This window comes from Siphateles boraxobius, unplaced genomic scaffold (genome assembly GCF_051911475.1).
Source record: "Siphateles boraxobius isolate OS27281-9 unplaced genomic scaffold, OSU_SipBor_1 13, whole genome shotgun sequence".
Classification (NCBI taxonomy): Eukaryota; Metazoa; Chordata; class Actinopteri; order Cypriniformes; family Leuciscidae; genus Siphateles; species Siphateles boraxobius.
Genome location: NW_027508733.1, coordinates 3,970,137 through 3,995,740, shown reverse-complemented (window position 1 = coordinate 3,995,740; position 25,604 = coordinate 3,970,137). Strand labels below are relative to the sequence as shown.

The 25,604-nt window shown below is 37.0% G+C and overlaps 1 protein-coding gene and 1 pseudogene across 1 annotated transcript; one reads left to right on the top strand and one right to left on the bottom strand.

Annotated features, from left to right (window-relative positions):
- Window positions 1–505: 505 nt before the first annotated feature.
- Window positions 506–25,604, bottom strand: part of LOC143735094 (uncharacterized) — a 33,446-nt pseudogene continuing 8,347 nt past the window's right edge.
- Window positions 14,730–19,939, top strand: LOC143736294 (uncharacterized). Its single transcript, XM_077227036.1, has 5 exons — window positions 14,730–14,860; window positions 16,159–16,497; window positions 19,489–19,545; window positions 19,689–19,747; window positions 19,931–19,939. The coding sequence occupies exons 1-5, from the start codon at window positions 14,767–14,769 to the stop codon at window positions 19,937–19,939; spliced, it is 558 nt and encodes a 185-aa protein (XP_077083151.1). The 5' UTR covers window positions 14,730–14,766.

Sequence of the window (25,604 nt, the reverse complement as noted above, 5' to 3'; positions counted from 1 at the left end):
TTTGGGTGTCGACTGGAGACAGGTAAACCTAAGTCAGGTGCGTTGGGGAAAAAACTACCACAATGCAAACTGTTTCTTTTCCTCCAGGAGGCGCTCAACATAATAAATACAATAGAATATGGAGAGACTCCTAAACCTCAGAGTGAAAAGCTTTATTGATAAAGGCAAGCAAATACATGTGACAAATATACAGCAGTAGTAAAGTGTGATCTGTGTGTCTCTATGCATTTTTTTGTATCAAAGAGAAATATAAACAAAGCTGTTCAAATAGGATTTTAAAAATTCTGACGCTGAAAGAGGGCAGGATCTGAAATAATCATCAGTATTTGACAAAATGACAAAAACACAAGAACAAAAATATTCACATTTGAGAACCTTTAAAGTTCAGCGTTCTGCTTTGGATTTCAATACTTCCTGTAAAAGATGAACATATAAAGCCATAAATGAATAAATCTCAGAAATAATAATATATTCAAAATCAGTTTGTGAGAAATTACATCATCAATCATGTACCTGATGTGTGAATATGTGCTTGATCTCGTTCAGCTCTTCTGGATCTGATGTCATAAACCAGAATGATGACAGTAGCCACGCCCACCAGAGCAGAGAGGACCAATCGGATCTCAGCTTCAGTAGGACCACAACAGTGGACAGAGTCTGAGGAATAAACACATCAAACTGAGATCAGATCAGTCAATAAACACTAATATCAGCGCTGACATCAACTAATATCAGCAGTGCTGTCGTACCTGCACATGTGTGACAGAGTGTGTGGATGTCCAGATGTGTGGTCTGGTTGCTGATGGGATTGTTCAGCACACAGCTGTAGGTGTTTTTATCCTGATATTCCACCTCCAGAGGTAGAGAGAGACTGATGCTGAGATCACACACACTGATGCTGGACAATACACTGATTCCTGCGTACCAGGAGAGTCACATCACTCACATTCACCACTGATGAACACACCAATGAACATGAGGATGATGAAGAAGATGAAGAACAGTGTGAAGAGTTATTGATGATGACTGGAACAGGCAGACGAGCTGGAAAACATGAGAGAATAAAGATAAATGAGGACGAATGAATATATTCAAGCAGACGAGGAAGAAACATTGAGAAGAGCCAAGATGATCAAAAGTAGAGTATTTAAAAATAATTTAATAGAAAGTTAAATATAATCTGGTTGTTAATGTAAAAACAGTAAGGGAATTATTAATTTTAACTAATTAGTCATGATAAGATACTTCTTTATATAGCTGTAATAAATAAAACAGGTGAAAATGATATTTAACTCACCGACAGTGAGACAAAAATAAGGCCTCCAGAAATTGATCAGTAGTTCATAATCTCCATCATGTTCAGTTGTGGTGTTTGTGATGGTCAGAGATCCAGTTTTATTGTCCAGCTTCAGTCTGTCTCTGAATCTCCCATCAAGAACATCCTCATATACAGTGATTCTGTCAAACTGTTTATTGATTTCAGCTATTAATATGTTTTCATCTCCAAACCTCCACTGAATCACATCATCATCCTTCATTTCAGTGTCAGAGTTTAGAGTGATTGAATCTCCCTCCATCACTGACACTGACTTCACTGCATACCCAAACACTCCTGAAGAACAGAGTTTTTCACAGATTAAAGCTTTAAAATCACTTGATGTTGGTTTGATGAAGCTTCACTAAAATGCTTTTGTTGAAGCCATTTCAATGGAAGTAATACTATTTTGAGTTTATTTTGTAAAACCTGAGAAAACCTGTGTTGCAAATGGAACGTAGAAATTGGAATGTAAACAGTTGACCAGTGATCTAGTATAATGTAATTTGATTGGTTGTTAGATTTAGTATGAATGAATTACTTTGGAGCAACACAGTTTTTTGACCTACACGGAACTACACAGTTAATTTGTAAGAAAAGTAAAGATCCTAAGTTTTTATATTTTATGTTTTGACATTCATAATTAAACAGTCAAACGAATAACTTTGGATTCAAGACTTTTATTTGCTGACGTTGTGTTGAGTACAAAGTAACTTTGAAGTCCTAAGCTAGTGAGTCAGCTTGCTGCACTCACACCTTTTATTCATTTCATTTAAATTAATAATATTCTGCTGCAGTACAAAGACAAAAGATGATAAATAGAGTCATATATTTATATATGGAAAAATAACTAAAAACAATAACTAAAACTATTTTAATTTTATGTTTAATTTCACACTAAAACTAATGCTGTTGATTATCTGAGCTTCATATTTGTATTATATTATATAATCAAACCATAACAATTGAGTTTAGAGCTGAATTCAAACTCTATCTGACAGTCAAATCACAGTTCAATTATTTCTATATGAGACTAACTGTAACGTGTTTGCTCTGTTTAGGTTTAGTTTTCTCTTTGTTTTCTCTGTTTCCATTTGCCTGTTTTCTCTATCATTAGTTCATTAATCTCAGACCGGTTTCTGTTCCTCCAATAATCTCCCTGTTATTTAAACACTGAGTTCTGTCCAGTTCTGTCCAGTTCATCGTCTGGTATCGTCTACGTTACGTGGTTGTGTTTCTTCTCATGATTCTCCTGTGTATTGTGTGGATTATTAGATTAAAGACTGTTCTTTGAGTTATTTCCTGAGTCATACGCTTCACTACAGCCACTGTTGCTGACACTAACAGTGAATGATAATCTTCTCTAACTAATTTAACCAGTTATTTATAACATGGTACCAGAACAGAAACAAGTGAAAACAAACACACACAAAAAAAAAAAACATTTAAAACTCACCATCCAGACACCACAAACAAAACCAGAGCAAAACTAATGAGAAACATTTTCTTCATCGGTTCACTGAAAAGCCCACGATAGCAACTCGTAATGTCTGAAACACTCAGATTGATCTGAAAGACTGAACTGAGATATTTATCAGGTTGTGTGTGAATCCTCCCCCAACCTCAGTTAGTTTCCGCTCACACATTAACATCACGAAAATCAACAAGCTTTTGCTGATCTAACATTTTCAAATGATTTCTAGGCCTGCATGAAAACTAATAGCAGTGGCTACGCCAAAGTGATACAATCTGTATTATAAATTTTAAGGCCAGACAAGTAGGTTGTTGAGGGTTGTTTTTTTAGGGAAGGACTACATGCCTGCGCACATATATATTCAAATGCATGCAAACCTATAGAATTAACTCTTAATACACATGTGCACTCCTTCAGCGTTCTCACAAGTTCGCGTATAGTGAGAACTTGAGTTGAGTCGAGAACTTGAGTCGTCACGCTCAGTTTGAGCCTGCGCAGTCGCTCAGCCATCAGGCAGGAAGTGGAATAATCGGGCTTCAGTCTTCTCCGTTGAAATCAATGGGGTCGCTGTGTCCATTTCTTTTACTGTCTATGTTAGAACGGTGTCGTGTTAGCGGCCCATAAGTTAATAACTAATGATCGTTGCGACGGAAGTGAATCAATCAAAACTAACTTTAGCTGGACAATAACTTTATTCTAGAGCTGCTGTAAAGCCAAAACAATGTCTGTTACTTTAATTTCCTATTATCACTGTAAAGCCGCTTTGGAACAATCTACATTGTTAAAGGGGTCATATAATAATGCCATTTTCATACAAGTTAAATTGATTCTTTAGGGTCTAAATGAAAAGTTTGTAATATACTTTAATTAAAAAATTTCGTTAGTATTGTAAGAAAACACTAATTTTACCTGGTCAAAAACAGCTGTTTTCAGCACGCCATTTCAGTGCATATGCCTTTAAATGATAATGAGCTTCGCTCACTCCGCCCCTCTGTTCTGCGGGCGTTCATAACAGCGTTATGACCTTATGACCACACCGCACGTGGAGTGTTTCCTTGACAACAGTTGAGGGTATAGGAAAAAAATGACAGCGGGAGTCTCTGAGGAGGACACATCTGTGACACCGTATCAGTTTGAACCGGTGTTGGAACAAGATGACGGCCCGAAGAAGTTCACTTTGATCTATCTTTGTGTACTGGCAGGGTAGAGTAACTTAGTGAGATGTACGAACGCTCTGTGTTTACTGATGTAAGTTATACGTACTCAGTTTGTAATAACACAATAACCATAACGCGTTGTTCATTATAAACGTGGGATTATGAATTATATTGAGAACGTCGTACATGGAAAACATGCCGTATGTACCCTGAGTGTAAACCTTAGCCGCATTCATCGTGAAGCGATTTGCAAAGATTAATATAAAGGTTAATACAATTTTACACTTACTTTTTCTGGAGGTTCAGCAGGGAGACAGGAATAGTTGGTAACGATTCTTTTTTCAGGAGCAGCTTGTTATCAATATCAGCTTTATAAGTTACTTCCTTCGTTAATACAGCAGTCGGGTGAGAAAAGATTTGCGAATCGCGCAAACATGAAAGCATTGACGTTGCTCTTGGGGAATATACCCTTCGAAAACAAAACTCAGACACTGTGTCTTCAGCGGTTCGGATTTAGGAACATCAAAATTACTGCTGTGTTCGTTATTACACCCAAGAACAGAACACCACAATCGCTTAGACGCCATTCTGCTCCAGCGTATCAACAATGACGGACTATGATGACTGACAGCTCGCTCAGGGCAGGGATCTGTTGAAACGCTGATGTCAATCAACAATCGTGGGAGGGGCGTCCGATTTAGTGACGTCACAAAATCGAACGGCTCAATTTGAGGCAGGGGAAAACATATAAGGAGATTAAAACAAAAACACTGGATAGATTTTTTATCATTATATGATGGTTGTGTACAGGCACTGCCAACACACAATTCAGTACAATCAACTTGAAAAAGTGCATGTACCATTATATGACCCCTTTAAAAGCACTATATAAATGAAGATGACTTGACTAGAAGAGTGAAATATTGGATTAGATATCTGTATCTACTGTGTTATTAAGTGCTGTGAGCTGTCAATCATATTTAACCTCTGACTCTTATTTGTCTGCTGATGGATTCCCTTTTTATTCAGTGTAAAGATGTTTGTGTGGAGTGGAAGATTGAGAGCTTATTAACAGGAGAGAAAATGAAGAAACGCTTCAGCCACAAACTACTGACACACACAGAGACGACAAACATCCAGCAGAAGCTGTTTATCCTCCGACAGATCAAACCAGACACACTGATGTTTGTACAGATAAAATAAAAGAGAAAAACCATTGCAGAATTCATTCGACTCAAAAGCCAATAAATCCCATGTATAATGTCTGACTGTGTTGTTACAACAAAATTCATTAGTGAACATTATTGCAAACATACAGTAACCTGTAAATGTAAACATTATTTTAGAGAAATGTCAAAGCTTTGGTCTTGGGAAAATTTGAGAAATGCTTGAGTTCATAAACAGATGTTTTGCTTTTGAATTGCAGACTTTGGTATTTTGTCGAATCTGAGCAAAATAACTCTTTTGAAACTCTTGTTGAAACGCATGTGAGTTTACTGACATCTGGAGACACTGAGTGTAGATTTGCTACCAAAGTGTTGAAGTGATAGCTTCTAGTCTTTGCTAGCAATCTTTCTTTTGAAAGCCACATTTCTGGCATTTGTAAAAAACACTTTCCATTTTAAAAATGTCTCTAATTTACAACATATGCCCTCAATGTCAGAAGCAGTAAAGTTAGTTAATGTGTTCATGACCTCAAGGCTAGATTATTGTAATGCTTTACTGGGCGGTTGCACAACAGGCCTAATAAACAAACTCCAGCAGCTCGAGTTCTTACTAGAACCAGGAAGTGTGACCATATAAGCCGGTTCTGTCAACACTGCATTGGCTCCCTGTTAAACAATCGCATACATTTTAAAATCTTGCTGATTACTAACAAATCCCTGAATGGTGAAATGGTTCAGCTCCTCAGCCCTTTCACATCCACTGCAGTCTTATAACTCTGGCCAGTTGATAATACCTAGAATATCTAAATCAACGTATCGTTTTCCTATTCAGTGCCCAAACTCTGGAACTCTGGTCTTACTTGCCTTGTTCAGGAGGCAGACACTTTCTGTCAGTTTAAATCTAGATTAAAGACCCATCTCTTTTACCTGACATACACAACATATTATGGTGTGCTCACCAGATAAGTATGGAGCCTTTTTGGGAGTAGGGGCTTTTGAGCAAGTTCCCCTCTCCAAAGACTAAAGTAGTTTGGGGATGAGTCTGTAGACGCATACTTTCAAGATTGCTTTCTGGTATGGAGTCGCCCTCAGCCTGACCCAGTTTAAGCCAGGACATATTGCAACCATTTCAGGTTACTCAGGAGCTGAGACTTCCCTCTGAGCAACTATCTGTGAGACATAAGGGTTGCGCACAGATGCTTCATACTCTTTCTCTGTGGAAGACCCTGGTATCACCTCGATTCCCACACTTGTGTCTGTCACAAGACAACCTCGACAGACACCCCCTTCACAGGTTGGGGTGCGGTTTAAAATAGCAGTCCAGCTTTTATCTGCAGGGAAAGTCATAATCTCCTAGATCTGAGACAATCATTTGTCGGTCCGGCAGAAAACCGGCCTCCTCTACAGTTATGACTACCCCGGGAGGCGAGAAAGGACCCCAGTCGAGCACTTCCAGTCCTCTGGCAGCCCCATGTGTAGGATCTAAGATCCGATCGGACAGAGATGATTAGTTCAAGCAAAATTCGAAACAAAAACCCAAATCAACACTCCAAACCCTAAATCAGACGATCTGCCATTTAAGAATCCATTCAGTCTGAGCTAACTAACAATCCCCCCAGCTAAGTACTTTATGGCCTTCAAAACCACAGAGACTGAGAATTTACATGTCTAAATATAAAAGATCACCCCAAAACAATGCTTGAAGGACTTTTAATCAAAAATCGTTCAATTGCATAATTCTATATCATGTGTACAACCTATATATGTGACTATAATGCCTAGATGACACATAATTCATGCAATTATTATAACTATTAAATGGTTGATTGAAAGGGTGCCTTGCTTGGTACCAATGTGTGTGTCTGTTCATAATTCAGAAGATGACTTGAATGAAATCTGTGTGAAACATATCTTGTGCTTATAATGGGAATCATGTATAAACTGTAGTCGCTGTACTCTCTGCAAAACATATCTTATGCTTATAATGGGAATCATGTCTAAACTGTAGTCTCTGCTTAGAGTTTGGAGTTAAGAGACCACAGATAACGTGTAATGTATGAGGAGATGAGGAGAAACAGCCACCTCTCAACTAAAGAGGGAGTCTAATTGGTCAGAAATCCCCTGAGAGGTTAGACAGCCATTTGAGTTAAAAATATCAGGACACGAACTAAGCATTTAGATAAGTACATGACACAGTCAGACAAAAGCAGATCAAGATCGAAAGAACATGGATTAATAGTTTTCAGTTAAGATATTTAGCTACTCTCATATCACTTTTCTTTCTCTTAGTTTATTTTCTTTTCCATTGACTGTCTCGGTTCTAAGTTAAGTTTTGCTACAAAGTTTCGTTCAAAAGCAAAGCCCGCTTCCAGCTTCGTCCACAAGACTTTCCATCATCCATCCTCCAACACAACACAAGTGATTTGCTGCTCAAGACATCAGTCAAAGACACAACGAGACCACCAGCCAACTAACGAACCGGGGAAACCAGTGAACCATTTCTTCCGAAATCCCCAGCATAATGCAAAGACAAACGCAAGAAGCCTCCAGACTCTTACTGAACTGGTGCATTGATATAAAATGTAATAACCCTTCCTAAGAAACGATAGAAGGGTTAAACTAATGATTGATGGTTCATTCAGGTCAGGTTTTACAAATTGCTAGAAATTTGGGATATCAACTCACCCTTAAAACTTCTTTCCTCATGTGACAACGGCCTGGTACTTATATAATTTAAGTCTGATAGCACGGACTACGCCAGATTGTGGCAGAATGGTAAGGGTCAAGAGAGATATATCTACGATAAGCAGCTATAAGTTAACATTAATACAACTTTAATAAGATTTTAGAGCCACCTCAGGACTTTCACCCAAGGATATGTAATACTCAGGCAACACAGGTTCGTTCTTACCAAAGAGGACCGAGATGGTTCTGACAATTAAAAGCAATTTATTACATAAAATATTTCCACATTGAGAAACACCACATAGTAATAAGTAACTAGTAAATTACCCACAGATGTTAAAAGGGTTAGTTCACCCAAAAATGAAAATTCTGTCAGTATTAACTCACCCTGTTAAGGAGATCTAACCAATCAGCGACGAACTTATTGGTGATGCTGATATGACGTTAGGTGGCGAGTTAAAAACTTCCTGAATAGCTAGCAAGTGGAGTCAAGAGAAGATCGGGCATCATATCTTCCTGTATCTTAACCTTCAGTGTTTATCTTCTGTGTGTGCGTTCATGATAAATGTAAGTCTATTTACTTAATTGTGCTTTATTAATAGTTATCTGCCACATTACTGTTTTAGTTGATGTAAATTATCGAGCTGTTTATTGCCTTAACGATACTAGCCTCACGTCATAGTTGGGCCGTCATAAATATAACAGATACAAAGTTATTTAAGTTCCTAAAGTTATTTATTTCTCTATACTTTGTTTGAGGTTACTTAAGGCAATGTTAACACTTTAATGTGTCAAGTTAATAGTATTCGTCGTATTTTCGTGACCATGCCGATATGTATATGATGACTCAGTGTTTTCTCAGAGACACGGAGAATTCGCGATCCTCATATGCGCTTCATGCGACATCTAGCGGTTAATTTCGGTAGTGCAGTCTAAACCCTGATAATTGTATTGGATGTAGAACGACATGTATATTATTATTATGTATGAAGACTGTAATTACTTATTGTAATGTTATTCATTTGTTTATTTCAGACCACACACACATACATACATATACACACTAATACCAAGTAAAGATGAAAAGATTCTGAATCCTGTGATGTGTTTTGATTGACACCCTGAGGCGAGCACAATCACCTGATCAGCACATTAGCCAACACCCCTCTACACACCCTCATGTTGTTCCAACCTCGTAAGACCTTCGTTCATCTTCGGAACAAGAATTAAGATATTTTTGATGAAATCTGAGAGCTGGATCACTCCTCCATAGGCTTCAAGAGGATTGAAACTTGCCGGCCTCGAAAAGTTATTAAAGACATCGTTAAAATAGTCCAAGTGACTACATTGGCTTAAGTTTATCAAGTGACGAGAATACTTTGTGCGCAAAAAAAAATAAAAAAATAACGACTTATTTCAACTATTCATTTCCTTCTCTGTTGGCCTCTAGTCAGTTAACTTAGTGTAATAGCGTAGAGCTACGTCACACGTAAGCTCACTATTGGCCGACGCTGGTCATGTGTGTGATGTACAACAACAGAAGCGCTGCGCTGTTACACTAGTGAATTGACTCGAGGCCCACAGAGAAGGAAATGAAGTTGAAATAAAGTCGTTATTTTTGTTTTTTTGCGCACAAAAAGTATTCTCGTCGCTTGATAAACTTAAGATTGAGCCACTGTAGTCACTTGGGCTATTTTAACGATGTCTGTTATTACTTTTCGGGGCCTGCAAGTTCAATCCCTCAAGAAGCCTATGGAGAAGTGATCCAGCTCTCAGATTTAATCAAAAATATCTTAATTTGTGTTCCGATGATGAACGAAGGTCTTACGGGGCTGAACAACATGAGGGAGAGAAAATACTGACAGAATTTTTATTTTCGGTTGAACTAACCCTTTAATAGGAAAGGAAGGCTTTTTAAATAAAATAAAAACAAAGAAACATAAAAAATTAAAATAAAGACTGGGGGTTAATCAAAGACACTAACAGGGAAAAGGATCCCTGACCCACCTCGTAAGTAATCACTCACTAGGCTACACCCACACTCTAGTGTCCCACACTACAAAGGCAATGAAACAAATCCACACTCATGTGAGTTTAACACTACACCCCGAAAGTAAGTGGGCCAAATACCGCCTTACAGATGTCTCAGAGAGAACCCACAGCACTTAAATTACAGGTTCCATAAAAATAATAATATTAACAGAACACAGCAAATTTATAAGGGAGGCAAAACAGTAACGCATTTATAAATGAAGACAAAACAGCAGCGTAGTCTGGGTCCGTGTATCCTGCTGATTACAGATGCGCTTACACGGCTCCGAGCTGGAAGCACACCCACCAACCTGCACACACACATTTGCAGCAGTGAGGTTTAAGCACTTTTCAAAGCATAAAAGAATCCCCCAAAAAGAGATCATACTCACTGCGTCAAAACAAAGCATATCAAATGACTGCATGCTGCAACATGCTCTCACTGCACTGCAGCGACTGCAGAACAGCCTTTAGGTTACACACCAACATTACACAGAAAAATAAATCACATTCCACTTTACTCCCATCCACATACCTGAGATTGGACAAATAAGTGACCCAAACTACACGACTCCATCAGAAAAAGGGAAAGCAAGGGGGTAACCAGAAACGGCTAAACGCAAGCACAACTACTTGTGTCTTGCTTTTATTTTAGGTACAATCATGCTAATGATTAACCAGCCGGTATCTGACAAAATTATTCCTGTTCTCCACCAGGGGGAGTAATGGAGGGAAATCCCCAATCTGCTACACTCACTTTCTTTATTTCTGCAACTCCTATGAATGTTTGAGTGCATGTATTTGCATTAGATATTAGTTGTATGTGTTAGAATAAGCAATAGTTTTGTATTTAAAGAGAAGTGCTGATCTATGTTACTGTGCTAATAAATAGTGTTTTCAATGTAGTTTGGATATTAATATCCGCTGCAGAGCTGATAGTTGCAGCTAATAGTTAACTGATACTTCAAGTGATACATAGTTCAAGTGAACGCTGGACGAGTCTTTTACGCGACCGAAAAAAGAACTGATTCTTTCAAAATTCCTTATAAATTAATAATTCCCTTTGAGCTAAATTGATCACATGTGCAGCCACACCGGTTCTTGATTTGCAAGCTTTGCTTTTTGTTAAGAAGTAACAAGAAGGGCCTCAGAGAGTCAGGAGGCCGGCGAGACAGTTCAGCGACTTTGTTCGTTCTCCCGAGGTTGAGAAACTTTGTGGGGTGGGTGCAGTGTAGCAAGCCTGAAGTGCATTTCATGTTCTGTCAGGTGTGAACTTAGTGTATGTATTTTTTGTTCCTGGTTATGGGTTCTTTTGTATCGGCGAGGTGTTCTTCTGAATATGAGTCTGCATACTCGTGTGAGGGGGATTTGAAAAGCTGCAGAAGTTTTTTTCTGTTCTGGTTGTGAGGCAGAAGCATCGGCCACATTGGGGCTCACGTTAATAAAAAGCCTTAAACCCATCAAGTGAGTCTTATTGTTTCTTCTGATCGCTACAATATGAACAGGTTAGTGTTCATGGGAATGCTGCTTTCTAAAACAGGAGATGGACCCGACTACTGAAAGGGTTCATGCTGTGGTTGAGGCCAGAGAAACAGAAGTTTAAGTGCCTTATAACAGAAGTTGGCTTCACTGCTTAGAGATTCACAGTTTGAGGTGAACAAGACCTGGAAGGACAAGAAAAAACCAACAAACTCCATTCAGCCATAAACTATTGTGTCCAAAAAGAGAAATTCTGTGTTCACAATATAAAAGAAATGTCGGGTTTATGAAGAAATTCTTTAGTGAGAAAGCAAACGACACTCCAACTGAACAGCAAAACCAATCAGACAGAACTAGTCGAGTCAGAGACAGAAGAGACTGAGTAAATAACTCCTGATAACATGTCAGTTCAGGATGAGTCACTAGATGGAGGTGTTGCTCCTCAGACGAGACCACAGAGACAAATCACACTAGAGATTTAAAGACTTTATCATTGCCTGTTGGAGGAAATGGAGCATCGATATGTTGTGTTTATGTATTTCACTGTGATCTCAAAGCATATTATAATGTTTCCCAAAACTAATGCAACTAACAACTAACATTGTCTAATAACAATGTAAACATTTACCAATAATGTTTTAAATAATGTTTTAATAATGTTAAGTTTATGCCTGGAACACTGCTGAACTGGAAGCCTTGACATAATAAATGTAATAAAACATGGAGAGACTCATGAACCACAGAGTGAGAAACTTTATTGATAAAGGCAAGAAAATACATACAGCAAATATACAGCAGTAGTAAAGTGAGATCTGTGTGTCTCTTTATGCATTTTTTGCATCAAAGAGATATATAAACAAAGATGTTCAAATAGGATTTATTTAAAAAATCTGAAGCTGAAAGAGCAGAATCTGAAATAATAATCAGTATTTAAATGACAAAACACAAGAACATCAAAAATCAAATTTGAAGAACCTTTAAAGTTCGGCGTTCTGCTTTAGATTTCAATACTTCCCGGAAAAGATGAACATATAAAGTCATAAATTCATAAATAAATCTCGCAAATAATAATAAATGCAAAATCAGTTTGTGAGAAATGACATCATCAATCATGTACCTGATGTGTGAATATGTGCTTGATCTCGTTCATCTCTTCTGGATCTGATGTCATAAACCAGGGGCCCGTTCTTCGTACGTTGCTTAAAACATCCGAGATCAAACGAGACATCCAAGATCGAGTACCTGCACATGTGTGACAGAGTGTGTTGATGTCCAGATGTGTGGCCTTTTTGCTGATGGGATTGTTCAGCACACAGCTGTAGGTGTTTTTATCCTGATATTCCACCTCCAGAGGTAGAGAGAGACTGATGCAGAGAACACACACACTGATGCTGGACAATACACTGATTCCTGCGTACCAGGAGAGAGTCACATGACTCACATTCACCACTGATGAACACACCAATGAACATGATGATGATGATGATGATGAACAGTCTGAAGAGTAACTGATGATGACAGGAACAGGCAGACGAGCTGGAAAACATGAGAGAATAAATTAACAGTGAGTAACAGTAAATAAGTGGTTATTTTATTATTCAGTGTTTGAATGTTTTTATTGAGAGTCAGTGCAGTCAACAAATAGTTCACCAATTGGTTGAATTCCACGTAGTAGTCTTAAGCAGAGCTGAGAAAAAGAAAACAAACAGAAAGCAGAACACGAGCTCACACTTATATACACTTCCTAAGGTGCAACAATTTAAATTTGAAGTAATTCACCATTTAAAGTAACACTGAATCTGTATGTGGTCTCTGTCATGCCGCTGATGGTCACTTCATAAAGTCCAGAGTCTGTGTTTCTGGTGTTTGTGATGGTCAGAGATCCAGTCTGATGATCCAGCTTCAGTCTGTCTCTGAATCTCCCATCAGATATAGAAGATTCCAGCCTCTTTATCGATTACAGCTAAGAGTCTCTGGACGTCCAAACGTCCACATTATCAGATCATGTGTTTAGAGTGACTGAATCTCCCTCCATCACTGACACTGACTTTACTGCATCAACACCAAACACTCCTGAAGAACAAACACAACAAGATTCTTATGTTTAAATTAGTAATAGATTTAATGATGTTTTATTAAAGTGAACAGTTTGAAATTTGCTTAAGAAATCAATCATTTCCAAACAACAAAACTGATTCATAATGTTTGTGGTGATTTTGAATGAAACTCTGATTTCCTGATGAAGTTGATTTGAGCTCCACACAACATCAAACACAGAAACACTTTTACTTCAGACGAGAATCACGTCTCACTGAAACTAATGCTGCTGTTTGAGCTTCAGTGTTTTTATAGAACCAACATTTAGAAAAGACAAACAGTGAATCTGATGCAGAAACAACTGTAGTCATAAAAACACATTTATACTCACCATCCAGACGCCAGAAACACAAGCAAAACAGTGTGAAACATCTTCAACGGTTTCAGTCCACAAATATGAAAAGACAAACTCTTCAAAACTGGTTCAGTGTAGCTGCTCTGTAGTAAAGTGAAGTGCAACTCTACAATCAGTTAAAATAACTGCACATCTTTAACTGTTAATGCATGTGACCATCAAACTCTTTCTTTCTGATTGATTCACATTCTCCAGACTTCAACTTCCTGTAGATCAATGGTGTAATTTTAACATCAAACTGACCTATTACATGCTTGAGAAGTTAAAAATGTCTTAAAGCAGAGAATATTTGTTTATTATAAAAACCGAATAAATGTGTATTTTGTAATAGAATTAAACATCTTAATGTTGAGATTCAAACTAACAGCATTCAGTCTCTTTTTCCATAGAGCACTTGTTGTCAGATTTTACTCTTTGAGGAAGTGGAATATAGAAATACATTAAAAATCAGTCATCAACCTATAGCTTATTGTTAATATGCGTTTCCCAAAACTTTCTTAGTTAAGTATAGGCTTCTGTGTAAGTCATACTTTCAGAAAGTTGGTCTGAACCACTCTCAGCTGTACCTGCACCCTTCACAGCATTTTTTACTCTTTTACTTTTTTTTTATTTAAAGTGTACAGGTGCTGATTATAATTAATTTACTGTTAGGCCCATTAATAATAATAAGGATTAACAATATTTAAAAAGTAGGCTATATAATTATTTTAGTAATTATCTGACTAATTCAAAATTAACCACATATGTAACTTGCTAAATTGGGGATTTCTTATATCTAGCATTAAAAAAAAATTGTCAGAACGTCGTCTCGCAGTTGCTGAATGTCAACATGAACAATTCTACACAATATTGCGAGCACGTAGACTTTGCCATAGTAGAAATGCAACGTGCCACAGACGTACATGTTTGCTGTAAATGCGGATATAACCTAACCGAATATAAGAAACAGAAACTCTTCAAAAACCCAGACGCGCAGCCGGTCAGTCAGATGATCAGAAACAGACACGATGATGAAATCCGGATCATCTTTATTAAACGCACAACTGTACAGAGATACGAAGAACAATTTCAAAATAGTTCTGTTTTTATTACTCTTAAATGGTAAGAGCTTTATCTATTTGTTTGAATAATTTCGGGTTCACGTTAGGCTTTTTGAATGTAGGCTATAGCTACTATAATAATAATAATAATAATAATAATAATAATAATAATAACTGCATATTGTTTTAGGCTACATAAAATTGTAATATATTATATTTTAAATTAATAACACAATAAGTTGAAATTTGTGTATTTTTTTACCCACTTAAGTACTTAAATAGGCTACATTTTACTCTATATATATATATATATATATATATATAGAGAGAGAGAGAGAGAGAGAGAGAGAGAGAGAGAGAGAGAGAGAGAGAGAGAGAGAGAGAGAGAGAGAAAGAGAGAGAGTTGATTCCCCTGAAATCAAAATGGAAGTTTTTAAATTAGCCTGGCCAGTCTAAACTTCATAGATGAATTAGCCGATCTATATGTAGCCGCTATATTCAGACTCAATTGGAACAAAAACTCTGTGCCTCACCGGAGGGACGGATATGATCTTAAAGGTGCTATATGCAGCTTATTGCCTGTGTGAAGGGGTTGTAATCACACATTACAATGATCCACTTGTCGGGTTTTGCTATTAAGGGCAGTATTCCTATTTCTATGTGAAGGCTCCGGGTCGGATTTACCGCGAAATCCATCAGATGTGACGTGCATGCGCGCTCCCGAGCCTCTCTCCTTTTTATATACAGTCTATGTGACGGCACTGCAGCTAACTACATGGAGTCTGATAACACCAAAAAACAAAATAATTAATTTACTGAACGTATCTGGAACTCATATTTTTGATTATATATTTAAAATGACTAAAAAAAGTCTTGAACTTGTTGTAAAGAACCTAAAAGCTGCTCCCAGATCTAGATGAAAGCCCAGCCATTTTTGGTTCCCAGAATGTTCTTTTTTATAGTTTGTTATGGGTTACCAAGAAAAGTTTTCTTTTAAATAGAACTTTGTTTTTTCGTTTGTAGAACGTTATTATAACCTCTCTGATATCATTACCCTGCTGTATCAGTAATCGTCAGTATAATCTTAATTAAGCTGTATGGAAGATGGATGTATGGACGCCTATAATAAGTATACAAACCATGCCTTTTTTTTAATATATTGTTTACTTGATGAAAATAATCAGAGCAGGTCAACCATCATATGAAAGATTAAATTAAATTAAATGGTTTTTAAAATATTAAATGCAGATTTATTTATATTTAAAAATAACTTCCCCGCAATATTCTGGGAACATTATTTTATGATATGATCTATAAATATGACAAACTATTTTAAAACTGTTTGTGTTTGTCCCCCAGATGCATTTGGTGCCGAGACACAGAAAGCAGTTTCAGTGAAAGAGGGGAAAGATGTTGCTCTGCTTACCGGTGAGACTGAAATACAGAGAGAGGATAACATACTGTGGACGTTTGGAGATGAGCGCATGCTTTTAGCTGAAGTTCATTTAAAGAATAAAATCTTCGAAACATATGACAGTGATGATGGGAGATTTAAAGGCAAACTGGAGCTGGACAGGTATACTGGATCTCTCATTATCCATAACACCCAATCCTCACACTCGGGAGTTTATCATATGAAGATTATCAAAAAAAGTGCAACCATATACAAGAGATTCGATGTCACTGTTGGCGATGGCGGTGAGTAAAATTGGGTTTATATAAACACGCTTTTGAAGTACCAAGAAACTGTACCAGTTTTACTGGGAAGTCTGGTTTTATTTGCTATTGCAGTGTATTTCATGGCCCTCTCCAAATTATCCATACATATTTTCTTAAAGAAGCCAAATGGCATCAAAACTCGAATTAGGAAGAAATAAGTGTTCGAAACTTACAGTCTCTTCTGGCCAACACTGATCAACGATTATAATGACATCATACAGTAATCAGAGTTTCTGTCCAATCAAATGCGCTCTAAAACCTGAAGAATGTCAAAAGCCACAACAACCGGATGTTTAAACACAATCGAAAGGGCTGACACCCGGGTTATGGAAAATCATATGAAACACAATACTGAACAGTGGTGGACAGTAACGAAGTAAATGTAATTCGTTACTGTACTGAAGTAGCTTTTTTGCGTATCTGTAGGCTACTTTACTGAAGTATTTAAATTTGGGGAGACTTTTAATTTAACTCCACTACATTTCAAAGTCAAATATCTTAATTTTTACTCTACTACATTTTCAAAATCAGTCGTTCCTTTTTATTTATGAGTGGATAAAACATAACTGGTCAAACGAGCCACCAATCACAGTACAGCGCGCGCCTTTGTTTTGAACTTGAATTGGCGGTATCTACTAAGTGCGAACCAGAGCCGTTATGCGAGTTGCAAAAATGGACGGTTGCGACACAGTAGGTGTGTCTGAAACCGCTCACTCGTTCACTCATTCACTAATCCCTATATAGTGTATGGCATTTGAGTGCACTATATCTGCAAGGAGTGAACAAAATTAAGTGAGTGAATTCGGACGCTGACGTTTACACTGTGCGTCGGAGAGCTGGAGCTGTCGCAGAAAATGCTTCGTCACACGTACTGATAAAACTCCTTTTATCTTACGTTACATACTTTATAAAATAATATTAACAACAATAACAATCATAGTGATCTTGCCGATGATTTTAAGCGGGGCAGAGAGCAGCATGTGTGTGTGTGTGTGTGGCTGTGTGTATGTGTATTCAGTCATGTATTCACATAGACTGAGTTAAGCAAGAGTCTTGTGACAAATTATAATAGGACATTATAGCCATAAAAAAATCATAGTACTTGGATACTTAAGTACATTTGAAGGCAAATACTTTTGTACTTTTACTCAAGTGAATGTTTAAAGGCAGCAATTCTACTTTTACTTGAGTAATATTTTACCTCGAGTATCTTCACTTTAACTCAAGTACATGGTATGTGTGTACTTCGTCCACCACTGATACTGAATGAGGGAGTGGCTTGTTTTCAAAGATAACAGCAGACTGACAGTCGGAGGAGAGTATTTCCATAAACTGATATCATCTGAGAAGGAAAGCCATTTCAAAGATTTTGATTAAAGATTTCAAAGACAAAACTTTGACTTGCATGAACGAATTGTTTACCAGAAGACAAGTACAATGCACTTACAAAGTAAATGAGTCACTTTTGATTTCATGCTTACTTTAAAGATGTCACGATGTCACTTGATTTGAATTAAAGTAAAAATGTCTTAATTAGTGCATAGTGCAAACCGGAAATCCCAACTTCAAAAGAAAAACATGCAAAAGTGAAACATTTAAATGACTGGAACTGTAGAACGAACAAACAAACTAACTATCTACAAGATTAAAACAGTTTAATGCTGTTGCTTATGTTCCTAATGCACATCAAGAAGTTTTAGCTAACCTGTTATCTTGAAAAAAAAAAGAAAGAATGATAAAAAGTCTCTTTTATGGGCTGTGCAGATCAAGCATTCCTTTGGGCAACGAGACACGTTATATTACTGACTGACTGTACCGCCCACATACAGTACTATCTCTCCCTTTACTAACATGCTTTCTGTTTCTGTTCTGTTAGTTCTGTTTTGTTGTAGTGTATGTAGTTCATTTACTGGAAAACTATGAACGAGTTCCAGGAACTGGGAAAAGTTCCTGCAGTAGAAAAACACATACACTGATCTAATCAGGAAACATCTATTGGTATTAATAAACGATAGTTCACCCAAAAATGAAAATTAGCCCATGATTTACTCAAGTCATCCTATGACATTCTTCTTTCAGACGAATACAACAACGTTCGTCATTTCGTTGTGCATCACATTGAAAGGGTCACTCTTTCGCCGTATCGAAGCGTACGGCCGTCTGACTGAAGCGTTATTTTAGCGATAAAGTTTTAATTATAAATATTTTTCATACACAAACGCATCGCTTCAGAAGGCCTTTATTAACCCCCGCAGAGCCGTGGAGCACTTTTATCATGAATAGATGCACTTTTATCATGAATAGATGCACTTTTATCATGAATAGATGCACTTTTATCATGAATAGATGCACTTTTATGATGGATGGATGCACTTTTATGGACTTCCAAAAAATATACCCATTCACTGCCATGATAAAGCTTGGAAAAGCCAGGACATTTTTTAATATAACTCTATTCTATTAGTCTGAAAAAAGAATGTCATATACACTTAGGATGACTTCAGGGTGAGTAAATCATGGGCTAAATTTCATTTTTGGGTGAACTATCCCTTAAACATTATCTTTGATTATTATTACACATTCCTCAGGTAAAATAGTGAAGATCTATGGTCAGTATTTACAAGGACAGCTGCAAGAGTAGAATCAAGAGCTTTAAAGCCTTGGCATCCATAAGTTCTTGACCAAGCAAGCCGTCAATCTCATATAAAGTGCTCCTGAAAAACAAGGGCAAACAGCAGATAGAAACATTTTAAGTGACTGTGAGGTGTAATGATGCTCGAGGGGTTTTCTGAGAGGTTTAGTTGAGCTTCTTTGCAGGGCTGATTTAAAAAGACTAAAGACACAATGCATTGTTTTATTGTCCTGTACAAGCATTTGAATTGTATAACTGTTCTTTTATGGTTTCAGTTTTTCTTTAATTTTGATCAAATTAAGTACATATTTGGGACTACTGTTATGCCATTTTTTCAGAAAAGAAAAAGAAAAAAATATGGGAATCCCTTCCACTACATGATATAGTAAACACTGGTAAGTGAATATCATGATATACATAAATACACATTTTTATTCCTTTTAAACTGATGTATCAGCAATGCTTCTGTATACTTTGAAGTATTTTGTTCCTGTAATCAATACTGTATTTGTTCATTTGTTTCTCTTTTTCTTTATAGTTTCATCCTACCTGTTTGCGGGTCTGGTTGGACTCGTAATCCTGACATGTGTTTCTGGTGTATGTGACTTACTAAAAATTTATTTTTTTATTTATCTTGAGACTAGTTTGTTGTTGAAAGAAATTGGACAAAAAAACAAATCTTAATTATTTGTTCACAGATATATATTTTGTTATAATCAAATGAAATTCTTGTATTTGAATATATTTTAAGTGCCCTATCTTTGACCAATCAAATCACAGCTTCAGTAAAACCACAACAGTGGAAACAGAAACTCTTTTAAAAGACTTTGGTCTTGTTTTGAAAACTTTAATACTAGATTTGACAAAACAGGCAGAGTTCGTCTCATTGCAGTTTGGTTTTAGATCTGTGATAAAAATGAAAAAATCTTGTCTTTATGTACATTGTGATACATTTTGTGTTAAAGTTCATAAGGATATTATATAGCACCTCAACTGCAATCAGTCTTGTTATGTAAAAGTAAATATCACACACAACCTTTGTTTTCTGACTTGCATCTGCTTTAATCAAATATGTCAAATAATTATAGTTACTGTAAATGTATTCAATGGTAAGTCTTGTTACAATCCAGAGAGTTCAATATTGCTTGCAACTGCTTGTAAAAATGATGTTTTATATTCACAGTTGTTTTTTCTAATTTATTAAATATCTTAGATTATATACTTTATGACCATCACCTGTTTTATTTTTATTTAGTTATTGTTTACGGTTAAACTTGCCATGTAACAGAAACCCAGTAAGATAGTTATTTTAAGAACGGACTGGCCTTTTTTTTTGGATTAACTTTCTGTTTCTATGAATTTAAAAAATACTTAGTAAGATGAACTGATAATTTTGTTTGACACTCATATCCTGTGAAAAGAAAAATGTTTGTCATAATTCTGTTTATGACAAATAAACCTGTAATAAAAATAAATTATGTCATAAACCTGTATGTGTTTCTTTCTTCTGTGGACATAAAAAAATATATTTAGATACCCGCTGATATTCCAGAGGAGGAGATGGCGGGCGAGTTGCGGCAACGGGAACATAACGGATGTTTACAAGAGAAAGAAATACTGCTAGCAACTCAACACTGAGAAAAAAAAGTGTGTTGTATTAACATGATTTAATAATGTACATCGGTCCCTCATAAATCAATTAAGTTAAACAAACATAAGTTGTTCATGTAACTCCAACATCATGAAATGAAGTCATTTTAATTAGACCCAATTAAGAAGTCTCAAAGTGATTTTTAAAAGGCTCCCTAATTTAGGTATTCATATTGATATATTCATACATCAAATAAAATTTTATTTATTTTAGTGTCACACAATTGAATTGATAGACTATAGCTAGCTATTCGCTGGCATTAGCACATATTAGCATCTTAAATCTAAGATTCAGACGTTGAACAGGGCACCTCAGCCGGTGGTGGAGGAATCTGTTGAGACAGCGCTAGTTCTAGTGGAGGGCAGGGACCTGACCCAGAAGGCACAACATCCCAGAGTGGGGTCTAAGTGTGCAGTGCAACACTTGCCTGGCTCCAGAGTTTGGCAGAGGGTGCATGAGAAGGCAAGGCGTCCTCGAACCCCCTGCTGACTGCTGGCGATGGAAGAGGGAGCTGAGAGTGGTAAGGCATAGCATGTTCACTGTCAACTGCACACTCTTGTGACCCAGAGAACGAGGAAATTGCTCTTTTGTTGAAAAAGTTGGTACATAAAACAAAAACAAACTCGACAAAGGATTCTCCGGGCCTCCACTGGGGAAAAGCAGATCTCCTCATCTCCGGGTCTCTCGTCTCAGGAACGCTGCTTTGCCGGACGCTGGGAGGGTCTGGCGGGGGAGAGGCAGGTGGGCCACGCTGCGGCTTTGGTGAAGGCTGCTATTGCCTCCATCTGCTTTTGTACCGCTGAGAATTGCTGGGCGAAGTTCCCAGTGGTTGAAGAGGCCAGCGTGGGAGATGTGGAGTCAAGAAAGTGAACATCTCAGCCAGGTTTAACCAGACGTGTCGCTCCTGGACAACTAAAGTGGACATCGTTATCATGTCAGCTCCAGTTTGGATCCAGCCTGTTATGAAGACTTCAGATGCCCGTGTTGGGCATGAAGAGACGGCGCCAACTCCTGTGAAGATTTCAGATGACGCAAACTGTGAATCAACATGCACTAATGCTATATTTTCTAAATGTCATAATCATTAGTTAACAAACAAGTATTCATTACTTCAATGAGCTCTCAAAATTTTTACATTGTTTAAATAAATAAATTTTTAGCTAACTGTGTTTTTGTGTACAGTATGTACATTTCTGAAAAACGTAACTTAGACAGTTACCTCTGATCTGAGCTATGAAGCAATTCAGCGGCAACCAATCGGAATGTAGAAGTTCTCCGTTTGAGAGGATTCCAGAGAACGCAGTCCGGTAAACTTTGGTTCCGACCACATTAGTTCCCAAGCAAAATAAAAGAGAGATTGGTCATTTGAATTTGATAAGAAGGCGTACAACACTATTTATAGGCAAGATTTTTACGCTAGAACACTTGTTTTTCAGCGGAAATGCAAATTAGAATAGCACTTAACCATTACCACAAAAGCCACACCACACAAATGGATTTTAATTGGTTTGTTTCATTTGCAAACATGTCACTTTAATTGTTAAGTTCTTTCCATCGATCAATTTTCTGCAAAAATAACGATCGACATGATTGTTTGCTTTGCGGCGCCTTTAAATAAAGTTTAAAAAAATACCAAGCATTCGATCTACATCAGAGCGTCATGAATCTTTCTATGGCGTCGCTAGCAGAGCGGCGGTGTGAACGCACAGTAAGCCTTACAGGTCCTGGATTGAAGACACTGGCGACCCTGCAACTGCACGCTCCACCTGAGAGATGCGCATATCCTTTGGTTGCCCCACCATCGAGGGCAGTGAGAGTGAAGAAGGCTCTGGAGCGGCTTTGGGCAGAAAAAGGGGTAACACTTTATTTCGATAGTCCACTTTAGACATTCTACCAGCTATAAGTAACTTTGGAGCTTCATGTCAACTAACTGTCATTAGAGTATTAATAGACTGTCTGCTTCATATCTGCCAACACTTTATTGTGTTGGTCTCTCAACAGATATTGACTATAAATAAGCGGAGTATCGAAATAAAGTTCAACCGAAAAGAGTGCCTTCCATGACTTCATTACCTCCTCGTGCACTTCCGGTGTGGTGAAGTGATGAGTCCCAGCTTAGGATCCCAGTATATGCCTGATCTAAAGCTGTTCTCACGATTCTTAATGTAATAAATGAAAATTTAATTCATGTAATAATCTTATATTTTCATCCTGCTTATTTATATAGTTAAAGTGAAAAAATTGCATTTTTAGGTATGTTTTGTGACATTGTTAATTGTTATTAAGCAATAAAGCATAATATAAGTTTTTTTATTTTTATCATGTCATGTCACAATTAATTCTTAAACAGAATTATGCTTGTATCATATTTGTTATCGATGTTTTTTATCAAAGATTTGTTACATTTTTTAAAAATAGATTTTTTTTATTTATTGAAAAATATCGTAGATGATGAAAAAAACTCTCTCTAATAATTTCGGATAGCTGCATGCTATGATGCTATCTAAGCTAACTAAAAAAACACCAATAGGAGAAATGTTTAATTGCACAATCTATAGCTTCGGTTATATACTTGTATATGAAACATATAAGTTCAAAGGTATTAATGGTTGTTACAGTCGAACAATGTTACTCTTGGTTAATTTAGCCCCATCCGAAAAATGTCCTTAAGGGCCGCGTCATTAAAACCAACATGATTGCATGAGCGAGGACCTCTTGCATTCTTGATAAATCAGCCGTTTGAACGAATCATTTGAATGAATGACTCAAAGACTCGCTTAATAAGATCGCCTATCACATGCATTCCCGCGCTCACTATCTCACTATCAAACTCATTTTTATTTTTATTCAGGAGTTATGTATATTCAAAACGATAACTTTTGATAACAGTAGCCTATTGATAAAAACATATTGTGCAAACAAGCAAGTACTGGTGGGACTTGACGTGGAGTTGGTGAAGGGAGACAGACTTGTTCAGGGAGAGCACTAGTGACTCAGAGGGCGGGCCAGGTCCCCCAATGCCCGCGCATGGCGCCGGGTCTGCTTTATTGTATTATTTTCCTGTTATCTCTGTAAAGCTGATATGAAACAATCTGTATTGTAAAAAGCGTTATATAAATAAAGGTGACTTACAGAGAATGGTCTGAAAAAGAGAAAATATCCAGTGAGCTGTTTTTAGTTTGAGTTCACTCCTGGTATCATGTTTTGTTCAGTGATTTGAATAAAATATTTCTCAGTGCAGTTTCAACATGTCTGTTTATTTTCTCTGAACACTTCAACATGTGGTTTTATTCTTCGTTACTCGCTTCATAGTATTCGTCAGTCGTCACATAATACTGAACACAGCGCCATCTAGTGGCTTTCCAGAGTAACAGACACAATCACTGGATCTCATTACAGTAAATAACTCCTGATAACATGTCAGTTCAGGGTGAGTCACTAGATGGAAGTGTTGCTCCTCAGACGAGACCACAGAGACAAATCACACTAGAGATTTAAAGACTTTATCATTTCCTGTTGGAGGAAATGGAGGATCGATATGTTGTGTTTATGTATTTCAATGTGATCTCAAAATATATTATAATGTTTCCCAAATCAGTATTTTTCTCAGGATAAAAGAGAAGCCGGTGGAAGTTGTTTGTTTATTATTGTATATAGAAAAACAGTAGGCCTATCAGTATTGTTAAATAATATTTTAATAATGTAAAGACGTATATGTTCCAAACTTCTGAAATCTTTAAAATATTCATAAAGTTAGTATTCCTCCAGGAGGCGCTCTACATAATAAATGTAATAAAACATGGAGAGACTCTTAAACCTCAGAGTGAGAAACTTTATTGATAAAGACAAGAAAATACATACAGTAAATATACAGCAGTAGTAAATTGAGATCTGTCTCTTTATTATTATTTTTTGTATCTGAGAGAAATATAAACAATAAAGCCTTACAAATAAGACTTTTTTTATCTCAAAAATCATCAAGCTCAATTATTCAGTATTTATTATAATAATAATAATAATACATTTATTTATAGAGCGCTTTCAATCAAAGTGCTTTACAAAGACAATATAGTTAAAATACAAACAATACAATAAAAATTTAAAATCAAGACATCCATACATCCAACCCACCCAGCACACAGGGCCGCAGGGGCTGCAGCCAATCCCATCCCACATTAACGAAAAAGGCGAGGTACACTCCAGACAGTTTACCAGCCCCTCGCAGTACATCAAGACAGTAAAAAGTAATACCACTAATCAAAAACATCAAAGATAACTGAACATTTAGGACTCATACGCAGCAGTGAATAAGTAGGTCTTAAGCTTAGATTTAAAAACCTCAATCGAACATGCCAGCCTAATATCTGCCGGAAGACTGTTCCATAATGTTGGAGCACGAAACGAAAAGGCTCGCTCACCAACCGTTTTCTTCCTAACCTTAGGTAGCCTACAGTCAGAAGTCCTGTCCCGTGGGAGCGCAGCAACCGTGTAGGCACATAAGAATTTAAAAGATCAGACAAATATAATGGTGCAAGGCCATTCACTATTTTGTATGTTAACAACAAAACCTTAAAATCAGCTCTAACCTGAACAGGAAGCCAATGCAGTGAGGCCAGCACAGGAGTTATATGCATGTATTTAGATGATCCAGTCAGAATACGAGCTGCAGCGTTCTGGACCATCTGCAGACCTCGCAAACTTTTCTTAGGCAACCCCGAGAACAGTACATTACAATAATCCAGCCTAGATGTAACAAAGGCATGAATAAGGGCCTCAGCATCTTTCAATCAGTGCCAATATTGA

Coding starts and splice junctions, on each gene's coding strand:
- LOC143736294 (XM_077227036.1), top strand. CDS start 14,767: ATGATGAAATCCGGATCATCTTTATTAAACGCACAACTGTACAGAGAT. Junction 16,498..19,488: donor TGTCACTGTTGGCGATGGCG/GTGAGTAAAATT, acceptor CCATTTTTTCAG/AAAAGAAAAAGAAAAAAATA. Junction 19,546..19,688: donor ACATGATATAGTAAACACTG/GTAAGTGAATAT, acceptor TTTTCTTTATAG/TTTCATCCTACCTGTTTGCG.